Here is a 21,524-nt window from a genome sequence, read left to right as displayed (position 1 = left end):
ACCTTGTGCTCCGAACAATCTGGATTGACGAACAAGAGAAAATCATCTACTTATCAAACTATTTTTGTTGCCACTACTCCCGAATTTTCTTTTAACTGTTCGTCATTCCTGTATAAAAAATGACTGGCCCATATCTCACCGCATCTCTTGATGTGGAAAGCTTCGATATTTCGCGGGTGGTTTTATCTATATGCCTAGATAGAATGAAAAAGGATGAGCAGCCGCATGTCCTGCAATAAACTTCCAGTTACGAGTGTGTGCCCGTGTTGTTCTCTCTCCAAGTACCTGTTCTGTACTGAGACCCACTTTTTGCATTCACAAGATGAGACTAAGACTGAAAGTTATGCACCAACTAAAAGCAAGCAAAGTTTTTCAGAAAGCTTTTTAACAGCAATAAAACTTCTTGCGTCATGTAACCTTCATGATGATATAAAGATTTTAGTGGTGCAAGGACCATGCTCGGCCAAAGAGCACGATAAAAGATGACATTACATTAAATATGATCAAGGAAAGAAGGCTAAAGTTAAGGGCTCGTTTTCTTTGGCAGACATAATATTAATGAGAACTGGCAGACAATTATGCCAAGAAAAGTATAAGGGATGTTATCAGAAGTAGTATTGTAATTGTGAAGAAAGAGAAGTGGCCAGAAAGATAACTTGCAGTGGGCAGTGACCGAATCTGAGAAATTCAAATAATGAGTGCGATGCTCTAACCGACTGAGTTACCACCGGGGCTATACCCCTGTCCATCTTATGGGGTATGTATGTACATTGAAAAGTGGGAGTGTCAGTCAGCACCATCTCTTGCCGCTGCAGTGAGCCCTTAAGTTTATCCTTCTTTCCTTCATTCATAGGGAGGGTCTCGTTCTGGCAGACTAAATGCCTTCAAGTGTTTTGCGAGGGATTACTGTTGAGCTACCAGCTCGTAGTAACAACATGTGCTATTTGATGCCAACGGGCTGAAAATGAGTGTCCCACACCCGCCACAATGACGACAGATTTGACTGATCCTCCCACATTTAAATGCACATACATACCCCATAAAATGAACGGAGGGATAGCCACCGTGGTAGCTACGTTTGTAGAGAATCTGATGTGTTATTCGAAGGTCGCAGAATTGGTCCCTGCAAGCGGGAAGGTTATATTATAGCAATAGCAATTATATGGCCACTCTTGGCCATTTTGCCTCCGTCATCGGGGTCAACGACCACCGTCATTCACAGTATATGTATACACTTGTTCACTTAATCTATATATATATGAAAACACAATAATGAAAAAAATTGGCCCCGTATCTGCATGTAATCTGCAAATGTCGTCGAAAGACAATAGCCTCGCATGTGGAGAGAGTCAACAAAACATTTATTTGATGTTCTGCGCAAATTAACCTGTGAATGTTATTATGGAGGCGCTGCCTTAGAGTGCCTCGAGCGTGCAGCGCATCAAGTCACGTCACACATGAGCGCATCAAGTCACGTCACACATGAGACACGAGCGTGATCTGGCAGTTTTTTTTGGAAAACAAAGCGCGTGGTCCTGAGACGGGCATCCCCACCCGTCTCAGAGGTGAAAAGATGTAGAACGCAAGGCGACTGGTAGAGGCCACCACCGTGTCTTCTTAGCAAAGTGTTGGAAACACTCGCCTTTATGTGCAAGCATTGCATGGTCAGCAAAGCGTGATAAGCGCTACGGTCCTTAGAATTACTTACGTATGCATCTTCTGGTAAAAGACGAACATGCAGAATATATACGTGCTGTTATAGTGCCTCAGATATGTGCAATAATTGTTTTATAATTGACAATCGCACACGTATGAACGCTGATCCTTGAGAAACAATGGTGGGCGCTGCGAATGAGGTCGGCTGTTTGGGATGTCGGCTGGAGCTGCTTAGAGTACCCAGTTCGCGGTAACGGTTGACAAACAGACAAATGTACTTTATTTCTTTATTCAATGATTACCCCGCTTAGCCAAGGGCGCTGCAGCAGGGGGGTTACAATGTCGAGAAAAACACATCTTCATTAATACAGCACACTTGTTCATTTGATAAGTGATACCATTCTCTAATGGAACGAACAAAAAACGAATTAGCATACAAATTAGATCTGGTACAGTACTCTAAAATCTTGAAACAATGATCATTTGGCAAAGAGATATAATGAGGACTGTGAAGGTACTTTTCTTTTCGAATGCCGGTTTTACCATGAAATATTTGGTACAGGAGCTTTAGCCGCAGTTTCTTTCGACGCGATGAGAGTAATTCCCACCCTAGTTCATTTTTCATATTGGTGCAACTGTCCTTTCTTGAGTACCGGCTTAGGAAAAAACCTTGCAGCTCTATTTTGTATTTTTTCAAGTTTGTAACTTAAAGTACTTTGCCAGGGGTCCCACACGGCACAGGCGTATTCAAGCATAGGGCGAATGTATGTTGAATACGCCGTTGATTTCAAACATGCCGGAGCTTGTGTCAGGCTGCGCTGTATAAAATTTAGTGACTTGGCGGCCTTCAAAACAACTGAATCAACGTGTGCATTCCATGAACAGTCGGCTGAAAAAGTTACACCTAAATATTTATAATGTGGTTTTTGTGTAACTATACTATTACAGATTACATACTCTGAAGCTAACTTGGTTTTTTTACGTGTGAAAGTAACATGAATACATTTATTGGCATTGAATGTCATTTTCCACCTTGAACACCATTCTTGGATGCGCGATAAGTCGCTTTGGAGCAGGGTGACACCACTCTCATTTCTAATTTTTCTGACAAGACACAGTCATCTGCAAACAACCGTATATTAGAATCAATTCCTGAGCAAATGTCATTTATATATATTAAAAATAAAAGTGGCCCTAGGACTGAGCCCTGTGGCACCCCTGAAGTGATGTTTACAAAACTTGATTTTTTGCCATTTAATACTACACACTGTTGGCGACCTGAAAGGTAATTATCTATCCACACCAGAACTTCGCGGTCAATATTTAGCGCAGCAAGCTTACTTAAAAGAAAAGAGTGCGACACAGTGTCGAAAGCTTTTTGGAAGTCCAGGAAAAGGCAATCGATTTGTCCGCTATTGTCTATTTCAGATACTAAATCATGGTTAAATTCAATTAATTGTGTTGTACAAGATAAGCCCTTACGAAAACCATGTTGTTGAGACGCCAGCAAGTTGTTTGTTGATAAATGTGCCATTTTTTCTTTATACAGAATATGTTCTAATAACTTGCAGGGTACGGACGTAAGTGAAATAGGTCTATAGTTGGTTACGTCTTTCTTGGACCCACTTTTATGAATAGGAACTGTATGTACAGACCAAAGTTTTTGCGTCGAAGGTCCCCAAGAAAGACTATTGTCTTTAATAATCCAGAAAAAGACTCCGGCACGTGAAATCTAACGTCAGACTTCTTGGTTGTGAGTGCGTGACGTTATCCACTGAGGCACGAAGGAGCACCTACTTCAACGTTATAACGGCAAGCTATTTATACCTAACACTTACTGCTGGCAATACCCACCTCGGGGGAACTATCGTGTTTTAAGCATTACCAGCGAGATAACACAATAAGTCGCGTCGCCAGATCATCATGACGCGGCGAGGTGTGCTCATGCGTTGATCTCCCATGTGTAATTTGCCTCGTGGAGGGTGAGTGGGTGAGACACTCACACGAGCGCGCTTATCTCGCGGTGGAGAGAGTCGTACGCCTTGGGCTTTCACTGGAATGATTCTGTTGTAGTTACCGGACGAACAAAGGTTACTGCACTCGCTGCGCAGTCTGTGTTTGTGAAGAAGGCGTGTTTCTCGGACACAGTGAAATAACAACTGAGACGCTTATTCGTGTTCATCTGTAGCTGTGAGTACGTTTGGTGTGTCATTTGAGCGTGAGCAATGCGGGGCACGTTTGGATCTGCTTGCTATTTTTTGAGTAACATTGCACTTTGTTGCTATCGCATTCATTTCTTTGCCATTGCGGCAAATCTGCGACTTTTTTTGTCTAGTTTTCTTTCTTTCCAATTACATTGGAATTACTTTTAATAACATTTTCTATACTTTCCTTGAAATAATTGCCTGTCAGTTCTCATTAATAACACTGATCAGTAATTTACAATTACATTGAGGGAATGTGAAGTTGTGAACAATGTTGTTAAGTGTCTCTATAGGGGCCTTAAACTCCTCACACTAAAAGCGGGTAAAACATATAAACTATAAAAGTGATGTGACATGTGTGCTGTGATTGATGTAGTTGTCATAACAACACTATAGAGACATGTAATCAGCACGAATGCCTCATCAATTCCCTTGAGAGCCATGAGATGGGTGCTTTGTGTTATAACAGACACTGCAGTGATGACCTTTACTGAGAGGTCATGCTATGGATCCGCCGTGGTATACGGCATGAAAACTATGCACATCGTTTAAAAATGCAGAAAGTGACTGATATAAAAAAAGCGGGTCCCTACTAATGAGCCCGACATGATTGAATGAAAACTGCAGTTGGTAGGGTTATGTAAAGTGCTTCTTCACATCTCTCGCACCTAGGTGGATTATCACTGGCCAGAAAGTACGTCTGTGTTATGGTGGGTGTCTCCTATTCGTAACCTCGTTAGTATTACTTGTGTATGGCATAATTTTGATACTGGCGGCCAATTACCAAGGTACGGATTGATAACATGGAGTTTATTTTGGGTGTGCCCATCCCAAGTGCTCTGCCAATAATCTCCGAGTTTTCATTTTAGAAAAGTTTTAAAGGGCCACTCACCAGGCCCCATACCAAATTTTAGTTAGATCATGGAAGTTGTTGGGTGTCTGATGAGGAACATTTTGCCACAAAAATGTTTTGAATCGGTTCATTACGAGCTGAGAAAACTTTTTTTTTTTTAAACGGCGCGAAAAGAGGATGAGAGGAGACGAGCTCGAAACCCTTTCTGCTCTTCTGCATAGCCTTCGCAAGCAAAATTTCTTCCCTGCCCTTTCCGCCATCTGACGAAGAAGTCACGTGCGCATGACGTGCCCGAACAAACTCAACCCCCAAGCACGGCAGTGGCGTTTTTCTTTTTTTTTTTACCAGCGTTGTTTTCCAAACCATCCCACAGAAACTACCTGTTTTTGTGGGATGGTTTGGAAACACTGGCTTAGAAGCACTAGAATAGATGAGCACAATGAGTGCGCGAATGCGTAGGAGCGTTCAAAGGCTGTCTGCTCTATGCGCTGACCGCGGGGACACGAACGCATACGAAACGCCAGCACATTAGCCCCGCATCTACTTTTCACCGTGCGGTTGATGGGGGAAAAAAATGGAACAAAAAAGAATGCTCACATTTCCTTATTGTGTCTCATTATTTATCTAGAGATTTATTAATCTCTTCAAGCAACAAATACATAAACTGCGCATGTTGTGTTGAATAATTTTCGCCATGTCACGTGCCACTGTTGGCAACATTAGAGCAGATTCGTCTATGTAGAGGACCAATGTCACTGCATTGCCATGTACATAGGGCCATTCATACGTGCACATCATGCCCTAATTTTCTGGGTGCGTGCCCGCAAAAGCAAGGAGGAGTAGCGCAGCAAATTTTGGCAGACGTGATCGTGAACGCCTCATCTATGCATTGTGCTTGTCAGCTCAAAATCGTCAGACATGGTGAGTGGCCCTTTAGGTCAAGCATGGGAATTCCTATAAGTGAATTGACTGTATTCTTATGGACAAATACAGCTAGCTGGTCTGCTAACATGTTGCCTTGGATGCCCTGGAACCCAGCACACAACATGCTGTTTGTATATTGTGCACATGAGTGAGTAGAGCGAGACAATGATGACGTTTCTGGCCTGGTAGCACAAGATGTTGCTACAACATTAGAGCAATGTTGCAAATGTTGCATTTTGCTGCACAACGTTAGACAACTTATAGTAACATTGCTGCAACATTAATAATTGTCAAAAAAGTTGGCATTGCTTTCCACAAATGTTGATTAACCGTTACTTAATGTTAATTCAATGCAGGTAATAGACAATGCTGTAACATTATCCCGTTAGTGTACCTCCCACATTCATGTCGAAACACATGCCTATGCATTTAGCAAAAAAGGCATGCACACAAAAACTGCACGGTACTTTATAACCCCATGTGTAATTAAGCTGGGAAATACGGTTCAAGACTCCTCTCCCGCAATCACAATACTTTCTTCAAGTGGATCGCATGCACCCTTTTTTATTCCTTAAACTTTTGCGACGTGCCACCACTCATGAGCATGTACTGAAGCAGAAGCAAAGAATGTATGAAAAAACTATTTGCCAAATTAATCATAGCACCGCGAGTTAGCACGATGATTTCCCCGATTCGGGCTTGTGATATGGCATACAATGTAACCTTGATGCCATCTTAATGGTTGTTACTTTGAATGAACAGAATGCAAAAAACTGTGGCCACGACTTTTATTTTTTATATTATTGTATCCCCTTGTGGGATTTGCAATGAGAAAATACAACTGCCTTTCCAATGTAGCACGGCCTCCAAAATTCATGATTGTTATTAAGATTTATTAATTGACAACCAAGCGAACTATCTGCTATGTGTGATAAAACAAAACATATTTTATAACTTGTTTATTTCACAATAATTTGCGTCATATTTCTTAATCAACTTATGGGCATTTCAGGGGGGGGGGGGGGGGGGAAAGATAAAAAAATCTCGAACAAAACACGACCAAGATGGCAGTGCTCAGTTGAGCGGGAAAGAAACGACGTGCATGCGAATCTTTGGGTATTTTTGACGATCCCACGCTTTTCAGGTGCTACCTCTGCTAGCTAAACAGTTTATTTGAGGTACTTCTGGAGCGAATTCGGTGCTGATATTTACAAAGAACGTAGTTTATAGATTATACTGACCAAATATACTGTTTCCTAAAAATAAACATTTTTGACATTTTTTTCAGTTTCCAAAGACCGTGTCCCCTCTTAATGGCCGCAAATACCATGTAAGCTTCTGCGGTAAAAATGCTTGTATCAGGTTGCAGTAAGCTGACATCCGAAAAAGATGGGCAGACTGCTGCATAAGACATAGAAGTTTGAGACTTTGAGGCATCTGTAAAAAAGTCAGGACAACTGCATTTGCGTTGGAAGCTCCAGGAAGCACGTGCATAAATGTGCAATAGGTGCGTTTTTCGTAACTTCCACGCAGGATATATCACATTCTTTTCGTAACTTCCAAGCAGGATATATCACTCTTCACTACGCAATCGATTGCGTAGTGAGGAGTGCTTCTTGTCTGTGTTTGCTGCGAGATAATACATAAAAAACATGCAAGATCTCTGCAGCTGCAAGGACCACTCGTTGAATTCGACGTACAGGCTTTCTACGGGACTACGGCAAAAAGCATCAATAGAAAGATCCAAATGATGGACCGGGTCAAAGAGCATGGTTTCACGGACTCGTAATCCCATAATCTAGGCTTGTCCATATGACCCTTTCATACAGACTGAGCAGGCACTTTCTGTCATTCCCCCACGCTGTGTATGAAAGTACTTTTAGAATGGTAATTGTTTTTATAGATTTGCCTTTCATATACTTGATGGGCGATGTAAAAGAGAGTCCAGAATTAGGCCTAACAACTTATGCTCCTCTTCTACAGGTAACTGCTGGCCATGCAAGTTAATTTTGCGATTTGGGTGGAGGCCTCTCTTTCTAACCTGTTTAACCTGAACCCATTTTCGTCGGTCCATTTGGACACTTTTTTTTTTCAGAGGTAAACATGCCGCTCACACAATGTAAGATTACATGACTTTAAGCCTCTCTGGACATCATCCATATATGTGGAATAAACATGTTATGTGAGATTCAGAGACCTAACGAATTCATTTTATAATAAAAAAAAGAATGCAACTGAGGACACTACCCTGTGGTGCTCCCATTTCCTTAACAAATGATTGGGAGAAAACATTGCCCACTTGAATACGAAATGCGCGATTGTATAGATAACTTTCAAGTATTGTGAGCACCCTACCTCGCACACATAGGTGTGAAAGGTCTCTCAGTACAGTCGACTCCTGTTACTTCAACCTCCAAGAGACCTCTAAATTTTGTTTGAAATATCAAAAAGTTTGAATAATCAGAAGTTCCCAGATAGATAACTCGATATGAGTAAAGTGACACCACCAATTATAATTAAGCATTAATTTTATCACATTTAAAAAATATTTAAGTGTTTTTAAGCCCTAACTATGTGCAGTGAACAGAAAGCAGAGGTGTAAAATATGCAAGTTTATTGGCCATTTAGTGTTCATCAGACCTTTTAATGAAATAGTGAATTGCCAACTGCTTCATCGCTATAAGTATGTGCCTTCATCTCAAAGCTCTCTATACCAGTTGAGAAGCGTAACGGTTTACCATGCGTGTGCTTTGTTTCAAACACTTGTTTACTTGCAAAGCGTTTTTGTTTGAAGGAGTCAAGTGCTTATTTTTTATTATTTTTAGACTGTTAAAACTATATAAGCACTAAATTTTTTCATAGTAGGGGGAAAGCAGGCGGAATTTTCCGGTATGAAACTGCATAAAGTATGAATTAACCGAGTGATGGAGTTCGAATTAAAAAGCTTCTAAATAGACTGAAATAATGAAGGGCCAACCAAAAAATAAAATTTTGTTTGAATTAACCAAAAGTATGAATTATCAGAGTTTGATGATATGTGGAGTTTAACATCCCAAAGCCACCTTACGATTATGAGAGACGCCGTAGTGGAGGGCTCCGGAAATTTCGACCATCTGGGGTTTTTTAACATGCACCCAAATCTGAGCACACAAGCCTACAGCATTTCTGCCTCCATCGGAAATGCAGCCGCCATAGCCGGGATTCGATCCCACGACCTACGGGTCAGCAGCTGAGTACTTCTTTAACCACTAGACCACCGCGGCGGGGAATTATCAGAGTTTGAATTATCACGAGTCTACTGTATTCTCAAGTGCTGTGTTATGTCATATGCTTTTTCCATGTCAAGGAATACTGAGATGATGATGAAAAAACTTTAATTAGCAGAAAGATCCTCCTCCTCTTTCAGGTGCAAGGTGGGGTGATGGAGGATCAAATCTAGACGACGGCCATGATCCCATGGTCCTTGGCGGCGTCTTTGGCCTGCCGTATTGAGTCAGAGCCTGCCGTATTGAGAGTCAGAGCTGAGGAGTGCAGTATTCTATCCACTCCAGTCTGGGAATTCGGCTCTCATGGGGGCCTGATGGCATGCCCATAAAATGTGGCTCAAGACCGCCCTGTTGCAGAATTTACACTTGTCCGAATAAAGCTCTGGCACGCAGTGGTTCATTGTTACCGGACTAGGAAACGTATGAGTCTGGAGTAGGTGCCACACCACCACTTGTCCTTTGTTCAATGACGAGCGTGTGAGAGGATAAATTTTCCTGCATAGCCTGTAATACTGTGTAATATCTGTGTAAGTGGTCATCCGCTCAAATCTCTCATCGTCTTCTCAGCTCGACCAAGGCAACCCAGAGGCTTGGGCTAGGAGTCCTCCAGCTGTCTGGTGAGGAGCCTCAATCCCGGGTAAGGAGGAGTGAGCGGGTGCCCAGACTATCAATTGTTCATTGGTCTTTGCATCCAGCCAATACTCTTAAAGCTCTTTGGGAAAAAAAAGTTTGTGTACAAATGCTCCGTGACTTTCATTCGGAATGCTTATTAAGTGGTCGGTTGTGGATCTACCATCATGAAATTCGCATTTGCATGGGTCTATTAAATTGTTTGCTTGGAGGAAATGTATTGAGCACTGTTTATCATTTTTTTTAAACTTTACACAAGCAACTTGTAAGCGCGATGGGCCTTCAACTAGTGACAGACGATGGATAGTTTCCTCGTTTCAAAATGAGTATCACTACAGCCTCTTTCCAGGAAGTAGGAATGATACCAGAAAACCATATTATATCAGAAACATTCCACTCTTGAAACAGTGTAGAGCTATCACCAAACTCAAGTTTCTTTTCCTGCTTAAAAATAAGCAGTTTATTATCGATCCTCATGAATACCTCTCTCTGTCTTCTTCCAGGCAAACCAGACATAATCAAAATCATGATACCACACTATACTTTGCTCGTACTAACTTTTTCAAGCACTCTTTTCCACGAACCATTCGAGAATGAAATAAATTGTCTACATATTTTTTCCTGAACATGGCCTTCTTGAGTTCGAAAAATAAATGCATCTTTTCGTTTAGACAACATTGTTAATACCATGCTGGAAAACATCATCTCATGATTTTAGTTGGGTTGCTTTACTTTTGTGCTCGAGACTGTTTCAAGCAATGTGTGCACTTTTTTTCTAGTAGTGTATACTTATTTCACTCTACTTAGTATGTACTTGTTTTTTTTTTTTGTTGTCGCATAGGATAATTAGAAAACTTGCCGTTCAAACCTGCTCACCTTGTTTCCACGGTGTTCCCTTTTTTCGCCCCTCCTGCTTGGTCTACAGACTGCAGTATGTACTAAAATAAATAAAATATGTTATTGTAGAAGAACAGCAGTGTTTCTCCCATTATATACAACATGATCTGAACCTGGGGCAGAAATGTTGCAGATGTTCAGTGTTGCCTGAAGCTTTGCTAAGCAGAACGGTTCATTGTATGCTTTACAATTTGCTTATTTTCTTTCAAACTTCTCTAATTAATGTAGTTTTGTAGCTTTGGAAGGTTTTAGAATAGTGCACAGAAATGGATATGAATTCAAAGAGTGCTACCAGCGTGCTAGCTTGGTCTCCCAGGCTTTCCCCTTGAGTGTCAACTAACAGCATTAGATAGGTTGGTAGACTTTAGGCTTTCCTCACACTCTTCCAAACTTTAGCCTCATCTCTATAAGAATTTATGCCAGACAAAATTGTGTCAGCTTTCCCTAAAGCCTGACAGTGCGTTCAGTGGTCTTGCGATTATATTTGTTTTAAATTTATGAGATTTTCTGCGGTGAGGGGATCGCGTAAAAGCCCCCATGCTTTCTTCTTTTTTTCTCCAAACCCTGCGACAATGGTCGTTCCATTAGATAATGCGAAGTTTGCTTGTCACCTGAATTGTTTGTACAGTTGAGTCTCATTGATTTGACCACACCTAATTCGAACTTCCGGTTAATTAAAACTCGCGATGAGGTCCCATCAAAGGTATGTGTATTCCAATGGGCGAAAACGCCCGGTAATTAAAATGCACAAGCACTTGCGGCGGTTAATTCGAACATATCGCGCTCTGAAAACGCTCTTAGCACCCCGCTCAATCCCACGGCGGCACCTGCGACACCTCAACGCTGCGGGCGAAGGAACTGAAAAGGAAAGAAAAGGCTGTGGGGGAATGTTTGCTCTCTCTCAAATACCGATCTGCGATGCGTCTGTGTCATGCTTTTCCTTTTTCCGTCCCTGCCATGTAAAAAACCTTCTTCCAACGCCGCGTGCGAAGAGAGAGAAGAAAAGATAAAAAGAAAGCTGTCCCTGGGTTGAATGAATGTGTGGTTGAATGAAAAGAAAAAAGCAATATCTTCTGCAACCTTTGTCCCTTGCTGAAGTACAGCTCTGCGCCTTAAGGGGGGGGGGGGGGGTCTCTCACGCACGGGTGCCACGCTTCCCCCTTTCCCAACCCTGCCTATCAACCTTTCTCCGTTCAATGATGCACGCTAAGAGAGCAAGAAAAAAAAAAGCTGCCATAGAGTGTTCGTTTTCTCTCAACCGCCGATCTGCTTCTCTCCACGTGAAGATGCTCCTCCTTTCTCGTCACGTGCTGGCTGCGTAGCGGAGAGGCTCTGCTACGCAGTCGTTGTCGTCTTTAGAAAGTGTCGGCGCTCGACATTTCCACGTGCAACTTCTCTTGCCAGGAGAATGCTGAAGCTGAAGTAGAAATGCTTTGCAAGCTGAGTGAAAAATTGATTGACTCGCTGCAAGGCAAACGTGTGGAGACGTGCATTTCAATTAATAACGAATGTCCTGTGATTTGTGAATAAATGTAAGTCTTCTGAAGCTTCCCCCTCGTGTGTTAGCTCAATGCACATGGGCCACTGCATGCAGAGCCCTCCATTTAATTAGCTTTCATTAATTCAAACTTCTTTGATTGATTGATATGTGGGGTTTAACGTCCCAAAACCACTATATGATTATAAGAGACGCCGTAGTGGACGGCTCCGGAAGTTCAGACCATATGGGGTTCTTTAACGTGCACCTAAATCTGAGCACACGGGCCTACAACATTTCCGCCTCCATCGAATTCAAACTTCTTTTAATTCGAACAAATTTTCAGTCCCCTTCGAGTTCAAATTATCAAGATTCCACTGTAGTAAAATTTAATTGACTGTAGTATAGATTTAAAAGAAGCAATGATTAAAAATCTGGTAAAATACTCCACTGCAGCGTCAATACTTAAAGGAGCCATGTCTGTCCACGAGATAGTCGCAAGTTCGCGAAACTCCTCCCAGTCAGCCCTGTCAAGCTTCCACCGAGTAGCCTGAAGTGGAAATTCAGTCTCTCTTTTTGTTTGAAGGAGTATAGACTTTACGCGAAATTCGTGCCATCCGTCAGCCGTTGTGCGCATACCGCCATGTTAGAGGCTCGAGCGCAGCGCAGTACGCACAGTCTGTGTGTGTTTATGTATACGTAAGGCGCATTGACGTGAAGCGTGTATTGGCTGATAATCGCAATGCCGACGTATTGATGCATCTGTCACGGTTCAGAGAGGAACTTGGAATGCTGAAGAAAAAAGATAAGCTGTAAACTTTGGCCCTTGTTATTTATTCAAGCTGATTATGCTTCCAGCATGTGCTCTGGCTACTGCTTTGAAAACACGAGTTTGAGTTCTTCTTTCTAATTAAGTAAGACGTGTTTGTACTGGTTTTTCCTCAAATTGCTGCCGACTAAAGCAATACAGTTTTTGCAACATTTTTGCTAGCAGTCGTTTAGCAAGTGAAGGCGACTTGTACGCTTCACGCAAAGGCCACATTCACGAAACGAGCTTTAACGCAGCTTATTGCAAGTGCTTACATCTCGTTGAATCTGCTGCTTTGTTTATTACCTTTTGGTAATGAAACACACTGAATTAGAAGCAAGTGCGTGTCATCAGTTCATTCTGAGAAGAACCACGGTGCTAAAGCATCTTTGTTTGTTGTTGTTCTGTTTTCTATTCTGAAGTGTGGCAAGCTGCCGTTTAGTAAAATGAATAGCGCATGACTGCAAACATTTTTCGAAGATTCGATGTGCTCGGCACATTGAACGAAAGGCAGGCACGTGCAATTAGCCGCAATAAAGATTGTTGCATGAGCATGGCTTCTGCGTGAAACGTACTAGGTGCCTTCACTTGGTAAATGGCTGCAAGCGAAAACATTGCGAAAACCGTCTTGCTTCAGCGTGCAGCAATTTGAGAGCACGAGTATAAATTCTGTTGCACGTCTTACTTCCTTAGAAAAGAGAAAGCAAACACGTGTTTTGGGATCAGTAGCCGAAGCACATGCTGGAAACATCATCAGCTTGAAAAAATAACAAGGGGCAAAGTTTATGGCTTATCTTTTTTCCTTCAGCATTCAGAGTTGCTCTCTGTGTGCAACAAAGGACGCAGCAATACGTCAACATCATGATTATCAGCCAATACACCAATACACACCTCGCGTCGATATGCCTTACGTATACGTATATGTAAACACACATGAACTGTACGTACTGCGCTGCGCCCGCGCTTCTAACATGACGGTATGCACATGACGGCCGACAGATGGCAGCATTTTTGCATAAGGTCTATTGGGAAGTGGTCATTCCCATAAGAATGTAGAACTACTTCCCAGTTAAACCCAAGTAATGTAGATAATGAAGTGACGCTAAGACCAATGAATGAATATAATTCACTCGCGAGGCTTCAAAATGTGGGTTCTTTTTTGTTTAGTAAACATGCATTCACAGAACAAGCTCAATAAGGCAGCTTTGCGCGTCACTGCAAGTGTTGCCCCAAAAACTGCTGTGGGAATTAAAATCGCTGAGAACGAGGTAAAGTACTAGCAACTCATCAATAAATACCATAATTACTCGAATATAACGCGCACCTTTTTTCCGGTTAAGCGAGTTCATAAATTGCATGCGCGTTAGAATCGAGTACGAAAAAAAAAAATCTGAATACGGTCATTCTATTGCCATCGGCATATCCAAAATGGCCGCCCCCTACGTGCGTCGGCCATTTCTGCCTATATGTTTCCCATGTGCGGCACTTCGTACGTGTGGTGAGAAGTTCGTCATCTTGTAGTGCATTAGCGTCGGCGGCATGGAAGGACCGACTCCAAAAACTCGAATGCACCACGATGCCGCTTTTAAAAGAAAAGTCATCGCATGTGTAGAAACAGACGGAACTGGGCCGCATCGTGGTCATTCGGAGTTCACGAAACATGCGTGTGGGAATGGCAGAAACAAAAGCAGAAGATTGTTGACAGCAAAGCTTCACGCAAAGGCTTCAGTGGACCACAGCAGGGTCGGTTTCCACAAATTAAGGAGCTGCTCGCCGAGTATGTGCTTGAGCAGTGAGCGGCACAGTGGAACGTGACGACAGAACTGCTCCAAGTGCGGGCTATGCAGTTAGCCTTGGAATGAAAAAAGGGCTAATGCGGAGCCAGTTTAAAGCGAGCAGGTGCTGGCTAACTAACTTTATGAAGAGCAAAAGCTTTTCCCTCCGAAGGCGAATGGGCATCTGCGAAAAGTTTTGAGAGGAGTACGATGAAAAGCTTCACAGTTTTTCAGAGGTTCGTCCTCAACTTGCGGCACAACAACGGCCATTTGCTTGGGCAAATTGGGAATGCTGATCAGACACCTCTTTACTTGGACATGCCTAGCACCACAACCGTTGAGAAGAAGGGGGGCGAAGCAAGTTCGCGTGCTGACATCGGTTTACGGTAAAACTGCAGTGATAGCAATGCTCTGTTACACGTCAGATGGGCACAAGCTTCTCTCGTACCTCATATTTAAATGGAAGACGCTCCCAAAAGGAGTCGTTTTTTCGAGTGGTGTGATCAAGCGGGCCAACGAGAAAAATGGGTGCGCGTTGCAATCGATGTCTTACTTTTTTTTTTTCGTCGTCGAAACCGGGTGCACGTTGCAATCGATGTCTTACTTTTTTTTTTCGTCTTCGAAACCGGGTGCGCGTTACAATCGAGGGTGCGGTAGAATCGAGTAAATACGGTAATTGAAATTCCTCTTTGTGTAGCTGGTAGCATGGGGATATGTATACTGAGCAGATAGTGATGAGTTTATTTGCAACTATGGCTTGAACTACCTCCAGTGCCGTTCAGAGTGGAAATTGCTGGCATGCTACGTTTCTGTCGAGCATTACTGCAACACCACCAGATGACGCACGAAGATCCTCGCAGTGCTTATGGAAGATAACATATTGACAGATGAAATTCGTGTCTTTAGCGTTTAAGTGTGTTCCCTGACCACACACAGTACCTTAAGACAGAAAAGTTCTCGTGTATCATTGAGATTGTATCCTATAATGTTCCATTGCCATACGGTATTCATGTTCGGATTGTCTGTGTGCTGCGTGTCATAACAAAGAAAAGTGACTTATTTCACAGAGCTTTAGTCAGGCCCTCATTGTTTTTTTGGGAGCAGTTGAGGGGCACTCACAGCTCCTTCGGTGGTGTCCATTGCCTCAGGAGAGGTTTCAGACAGTCTTGTATGTATGATAAGCTTCAACACGATGAACAGAGCCTTGGACCACACCAGGCCAAAGGTCGAGGAGACCTCCTTCGCTTGTGTGCAGGCCTGAATACTCACAAGGGCCTTTGGTGGGGCTGTGTTCAGTAAGTGCTCCCCCTTTGGGGGCTGCTGGCACTTGCCATGGCAAGCTACGCATGGGAAGACTGTAGTAGTGCTGACCCCTCTCGTACCACTTTAGTGTACAACACGTTCCTTGCGAAATGCAGGGAAACATGCCAATGCGCTTCATGAAACCTATGTCACATTCGGTGATGTTACTGGCTTAAGATGCTCTAGAGAAGTTTTTGGAGCAGACAAAAATGCACTTTGGAGCAGCAAAACTGGCTTTCAGAGCATATGTTGCTAGAGTCATTTTTAAGAAACCTATTGCATTCATGAAGAAATCCGTAAACTGTGGTTGTGTCGAGCCGACGTTCTGACAAGCAGTCTTGTCTTCCTCAGAACAGAACTGTTTTGTTCTAGCCTTGAGAAAGACAAGTCCGTTTGTCAAAATGTCGGCCCGACACCAACCCCTCTTTACGGATTTTTTTTCATCGCAAGGTTCCATCCAGCCTTTCCTGCCATTTTTAATGCAGTGTTCATGACACATGAATAATAAAATTATAATGTGCTGCATGCTATTCAAGAATAATAGAATAAAAAAGAAGAGAAAATTATGTCATCGACAGATAACCTGACCATACTTAATAGACAAAGCCAATAATAAAATTTAAAACCATAGCACTTCATTATATCATGACTGAAGATCAGTTGGCTGCCGATTCTCCAGAAGCCAGAATTTTGAGACATGCATAAAAACTCGGACTATTTTCACGACAGCACCACAAGCTTTATCGACGTCTATGGATAAGAACATCTGAAATTTTTGGGGCTTTTAGCCCAAATTCCAGGTATGAAACAGCATTACTTAAAGTCCCTACCATTGATACTTCTATAACCTCGCGTTTCCAAAAACCGTTTGACTTAACAGTAATGTCCAAAACTTGTCTTTGCCGCAATGATTACTGGTACAGGGTGAAGCAGATAAAACAATTCGAAGGGGCTGGTATCATCGCGGTGTGAGGTGGTGTCTAACGGATAAGCAACGGAAATGCTCGGAGGCGTGATGGCGGCAATGCGGCAAACACGCCAGTAAGACTTAAATCACTTCATGATAAGCATCTTCAGCAAAACTGCTTGTTACTGCATGTGGCGCAGTTTTCGGCGTTCTGCACGCTTTTAATCACTCACGCACGCCACCCTTCTCGCTGTCTTTTTGTGCGAAACGGCTAAGTGAGCCGCACAGAAGCGGTGCCTTCACGAATGAAAACAGCTCACCATCGCCGCACCCGTGTGTGATAACGAACAGAGTGGGTATCAAGAACGCTTTTTTATGGCAAACACATGCGTACGAAAGTGCCCCGGTAGGAACAGCGTCAGCTGTGTAGGCTATGTGCTGCACACAACTAGAAACGATTGTTTTTTTTTTTTTTTTTTCAGTCTCATGTGGCAGCAAATGCTACGTGTCACCAGAAATTTTTATACAGTGGCGCATCTTCTAAGTGCACACACGCATTGCGGAGGTCCGGACAAGTATTCCCCTATTCTGCCACACCCTTTATGTTCTGCGCCACCATTTCCACTCGCTCCACGCGGTAAAATCCGCAACTTATCCTGTGTTTTGATGAGTGCGGCGAGTTGGGCAGGTTGGTAACGATGCATGACTAAGAAATCTTAGCGCCACAGAACGGAAACAAAAGAAAGAAACGTAGACAACACGAGCGCTAACTTCAAACCAAGTTTATTAGGAAACACACATGAATATATACGAACTCAAATCACAGAAATCTCACGCCTACTTTTTTACACATATATTGTTATACAACGTCATACAAAAAACAAAAAATGTAATATCAGGAAATAAACAGGTAAACGCGCATGTGTAAATGGAACCAAGAAAACTTAGAAAAACTTAACAGCCCCCCGAAAAACCCTACAAACGAAAAATGTAACACCAACTGCGCATGCTTACCTCGGTGAAACTATGAAAACGTGCTCATTAGGAATGAAAATTCTTTATCGTGAAGGAGTACAGACGGATGACTCACGCACTTCTCGCCACGTTTTCGGATGAAGCAGGCCTCAACTAATTCTCGGGTTAACTGCTCTCTGTGACGGAATAGCACAGCTGTTTGATCGAACATTGGAGTACAGCCACACTGACGGCAATGTAATGCCAAGTGGGATGTCGGTGTGCCTTTCAAAGAGCTGTGGTGCTCGCGTAGACGGATATTGAGACACCGCCCAGATTGGCCCACGTAAACGTGGGCCAATCTGGGCGGTGCCTGTGTTTTGCTGGTATTGGCGGCACTCGTTACGCGACACATATTTGAAAATAGACGTCGGCAGGCACTGAATGTATTCACGACAGCCTGAGCGTGCACCAAAATGCCTGATAAGTGTAGAAGGCACTGAAGCTATTTCAGATGAGGCTGAGGTGATTTCATTATTGAGTGGAATAAAAAATTGCGAATCTTTTTGCGGATGATTTTTCAGTGCCTAGAAAGTCTGAAAAAACAAGCATTTACTGCGTCCCAACCAGCCATGGTTCCAACAGTGACATTCAGCCTAGTTTGGCTTGGCTTGACTCTGGTTCTGTCTCATGCAGGTGCACCGCGATGCCATTTTGAATAAAACAACCTCAAGTAGTTTCGTTTCTGAAATGCCTTTAGCGCAGGTTTGGCGCGGACTGTAGCTGCATGTAGCAGCCAGGGCAATTCGGTGCAGTTTGGTGCAATTGGAGCAGCAGTAGCATCACTGCAAATTCAATTTTTGTCACGATGGTTCCTTTTTCCCTCTTCCAGGCCACGCAAGACCGGAATATGCGGAATGATCACCCAGTGGGTGCAGTGGACTTGTGAGTTACACTTGTCAGCGTAGTGTCCTGTGGTGCGTCATTGGTGTCCAACCCCCAGGATTCTCTTTTCCCCGGACATGGCTATGCCACACATGGCTAGGTGGGAGTAGAACACCCCCACGGTGTCACCATGCACACACCAAATGCCTGCCTGCGCAGATGCCCCTGCGAATGTGCCATGTAACTTTAGTTTTGATTGAAGCTTTCTGCTGACATTTCACTCACATTTGCCACTGCAAGCTGAACTCAGCATTTTTTGGTTTTATGGCTCTCTGTACGGCAGCAATGAGCTGAAAAAGAATGGATACAGGTGTCTCATCATTTCGAGTCCCCACAGTCTACGCGTCAATCCTTCGAAGCTTCAAGTGGCCCCAGCAAACGGAAGAACTCCATTCGTTTATCGGTAGGGAATTTTCAACTGATACCAATCGGCCCTACTGGTTGGGCAACACTACACTAACACACGGCTTCATGCACAAAACCATAGCAGATGTTCTCTGACACAGCGCAAACTGTGCATAGATGGCTTAGGTTGGCACATTATGCCTGATTACTACCATTAAATACAGTGAGCGTCTCGGGATACAGTGAGCATCTCAAGTTAATTTCATTCCATCACGCCAAAACCCATGCGGTTTCATACAAGATTTTCGTGCCTCGAGTTCATATAGTGACTCGAGGGAAGCTTTCCCTCGAGTCACTATATTGCCACGTTCAATTTCCCAAGTTTTTGCTATCGTTCCGAAACACCACACGATTCTCGGTGCAAACCGCGCCTGCAGGTTTCGAGAAGATTCCGGACTGTAGTAGATCATTTCGATAAGATCACGCCCACTGTGCGAACAGTACAGATTGTTCTGAAACCTACGCCACCGCCAGCGATAACGCTAGAACATTCGACGGCAAGGGTATAAATGCCGACGCGCTTCGCCGCTTCTCAGTTGTTGATCGAAGGCCGATGCTGCGTTCGCCGCTATCAGTCTGAGACTGCTACCTGTGCAAGACTGCTGCTGTAATAAGACTTTCCCTTTACCGGGCACAGGTTCGCCCAAATAAACAGTTAAATCCCGACACGAAGTTTCCTGTCTTCAGCCACGTCACGACCCCGTGACATCTGGTGGAGGTGCTGCTTCGTTCATGTACCGGACGCCCCCGTCAAGCCGTGAACTCAGCCCCCATCGCGGAGAAGACACCGACGCCAACCAAGAGCAGCGAACAAGCCGCCGACAGCAAGGTCTCCCACCGGAGTACGGCCTTCTACAAGACAAGGCGCGGAAGACCAAGACCATGACCTCGACTGCAGCGACAATGACAACCGGAGCGTCCCAGCCCGCGATCGTCATTCATCAACCCAGGGAACCACGAACGTTCCACGGCTCATCGTTTGAAGACCCGGAAACCTGGCTAGAAACATACGACGTGGCCGCCCTCAACCACTGGGACAACGAAGAAAAGCTCCGTCGTGTGTACTTCTATGTGGAAGACACCGCAAAGACCTGGCTAGAGAATCGGGAGTCCACGCTCCGAACGTGGGATGTCTTCAGCGGCGCATTTCTGCAAACGTTCGTGAGCGTCGCTCGCAAAGAGAGGGCCGCTGCTGTACTCGAGACCCGGGTTCAGCTACCAAATGAAAAGGTTGGAATTTTCACAGAGGAGATGACCCACCTATTCCGTCACGCTGACCCAGACATGCCTGAGGAAAAGAAAGTTCGTTTTCTCATGCGAGGGGTCAAACAGGAGCTCTTCACGGGACTAATGAGGAATCCACCGAACACCGTCCAAGAATTTGTATCCGAGGCGACCACCATCGAAAAAACCCTGGACATGCGCACCAGACAGTATAATCGTCGCCCGACTCCAGAATGCGCTGCTGCTCAAGTCAGTGACTCCGACGACCTGCGTGAAACGATCCGAGCGATCGTGCGGGAAGAGCTGCGCAAACTGTTGCCTTCGGCGCAGCCTCAAGTGGATTCGATCGCCGACATTGTGCGAGAAGAAGTCCGGCAATCGCTTCGAATTCCCCAAACACCGCTGCCCGAGCCAGAAACTATGAGCTACGCCGCTGCAGTGCGCCACAACGCTCCTCCCCGTCCACGCCAAAACGCCGCCCCGTCGCACTTCCGTCGCCAGACGCCACCGCCGCCACCACCCCCACCGACGTCCTACCGTTCCCCAGCGGGCCAGCGCAGTGCACCGAGGAAAACGGACGTATGGCGTGCACCTGACAACCGCCCGCTCTGCTACCACTGCGGCGAGGCCGGGCACACATACCACCGTTGCCAGTACCGACAGATGGGACTGCGTGGCTTCGCCCTCAATGCACCGCGTCCGCAGCCAGGAGATCGCCCACGTGACATCGCCGACTACCTGGCAGGGACTCAGTGGACACCACGAAGTCCTTCCCGTTCGCCGTCGCCCAGCCGCCGCATGTCACCGCACCTCCGGCAGTACTCTGGCCCAACGCGGGGCCGGTCTTCTAGCCCGTATCCGGGAAACTAAGGGCAGCAACCGATGGAGGTGCGGTTGCTGTGCGACGAACTACCGAAGATCCTCCGACGACGACGCCGCCGCGACGGAGCTTTTTGAACACAACACCAACCAGGCAAAGCCCTGAAGGCAAAAGCTCACTTACCGAAGGTGGCCGGACGACGCAACATGGAAGCAGCGGAACAAGCCGACGCAGCCGTGACCCGATGCCACTCCCTAACTGTAATGCGAGACGGCGAACTAGCGACCTCGACGTTCTTATCGACGGCCACAGTGTGACCGCTCTCGTCGATACTGGAGCCGACTATTCTGTCATCAGTGGGTCATTCGCCGCAAAGTTGAAGAAAGTTAGGACAGCTTGGAAAGGCCCTGAAATCCGCACAGCCGGAGGTCATCTCGTAACGCCTGCAGGAATCTGCACAGCGAGAGTCACCATTAA

At 44.6% G+C, this 21,524-nt stretch overlaps 1 protein-coding gene across 11 annotated transcripts in view; it reads right to left on the bottom strand.

Annotated features, from left to right (window-relative positions):
* The window catches only part of LOC119175608 (uncharacterized), a 497,980-nt gene that overhangs the window by 108,636 nt on the left and 367,820 nt on the right, over window positions 1-21,524 (bottom strand). The window contains exons 22-23 of one of the 11 annotated variants that reach the window (XM_075881653.1): window positions 18,824-18,888; window positions 17,467-18,782 (exon numbers count right to left, since the gene is read on the bottom strand). The exons of 8 other annotated variants lie outside the window; for them this stretch is intronic. In XM_075881653.1, coding sequence (XP_075737768.1) covers window positions 18,695-18,782; window positions 18,824-18,888 — 153 coding nt within the window. In that variant the 3' untranslated portion in view covers window positions 17,467-18,694. Of the gene's footprint in view, window positions 1-17,466; window positions 18,783-18,823; window positions 18,889-21,524 lie in introns of those variants that run through there. 2 more of the 11 variants (XM_075881654.1, XM_075881655.1) reach the window with 2 other exon arrangements.

This window comes from Rhipicephalus microplus, chromosome X, assembly GCF_043290135.1.
Source record: "Rhipicephalus microplus isolate Deutch F79 chromosome X, USDA_Rmic, whole genome shotgun sequence".
NCBI classification, from domain to species: Eukaryota; Metazoa; Arthropoda; class Arachnida; order Ixodida; family Ixodidae; genus Rhipicephalus; species Rhipicephalus microplus.
The sequence above is the reverse complement of the archived record's forward strand: the minus strand, read 5'-3'. Positions and strand labels throughout refer to the sequence as shown.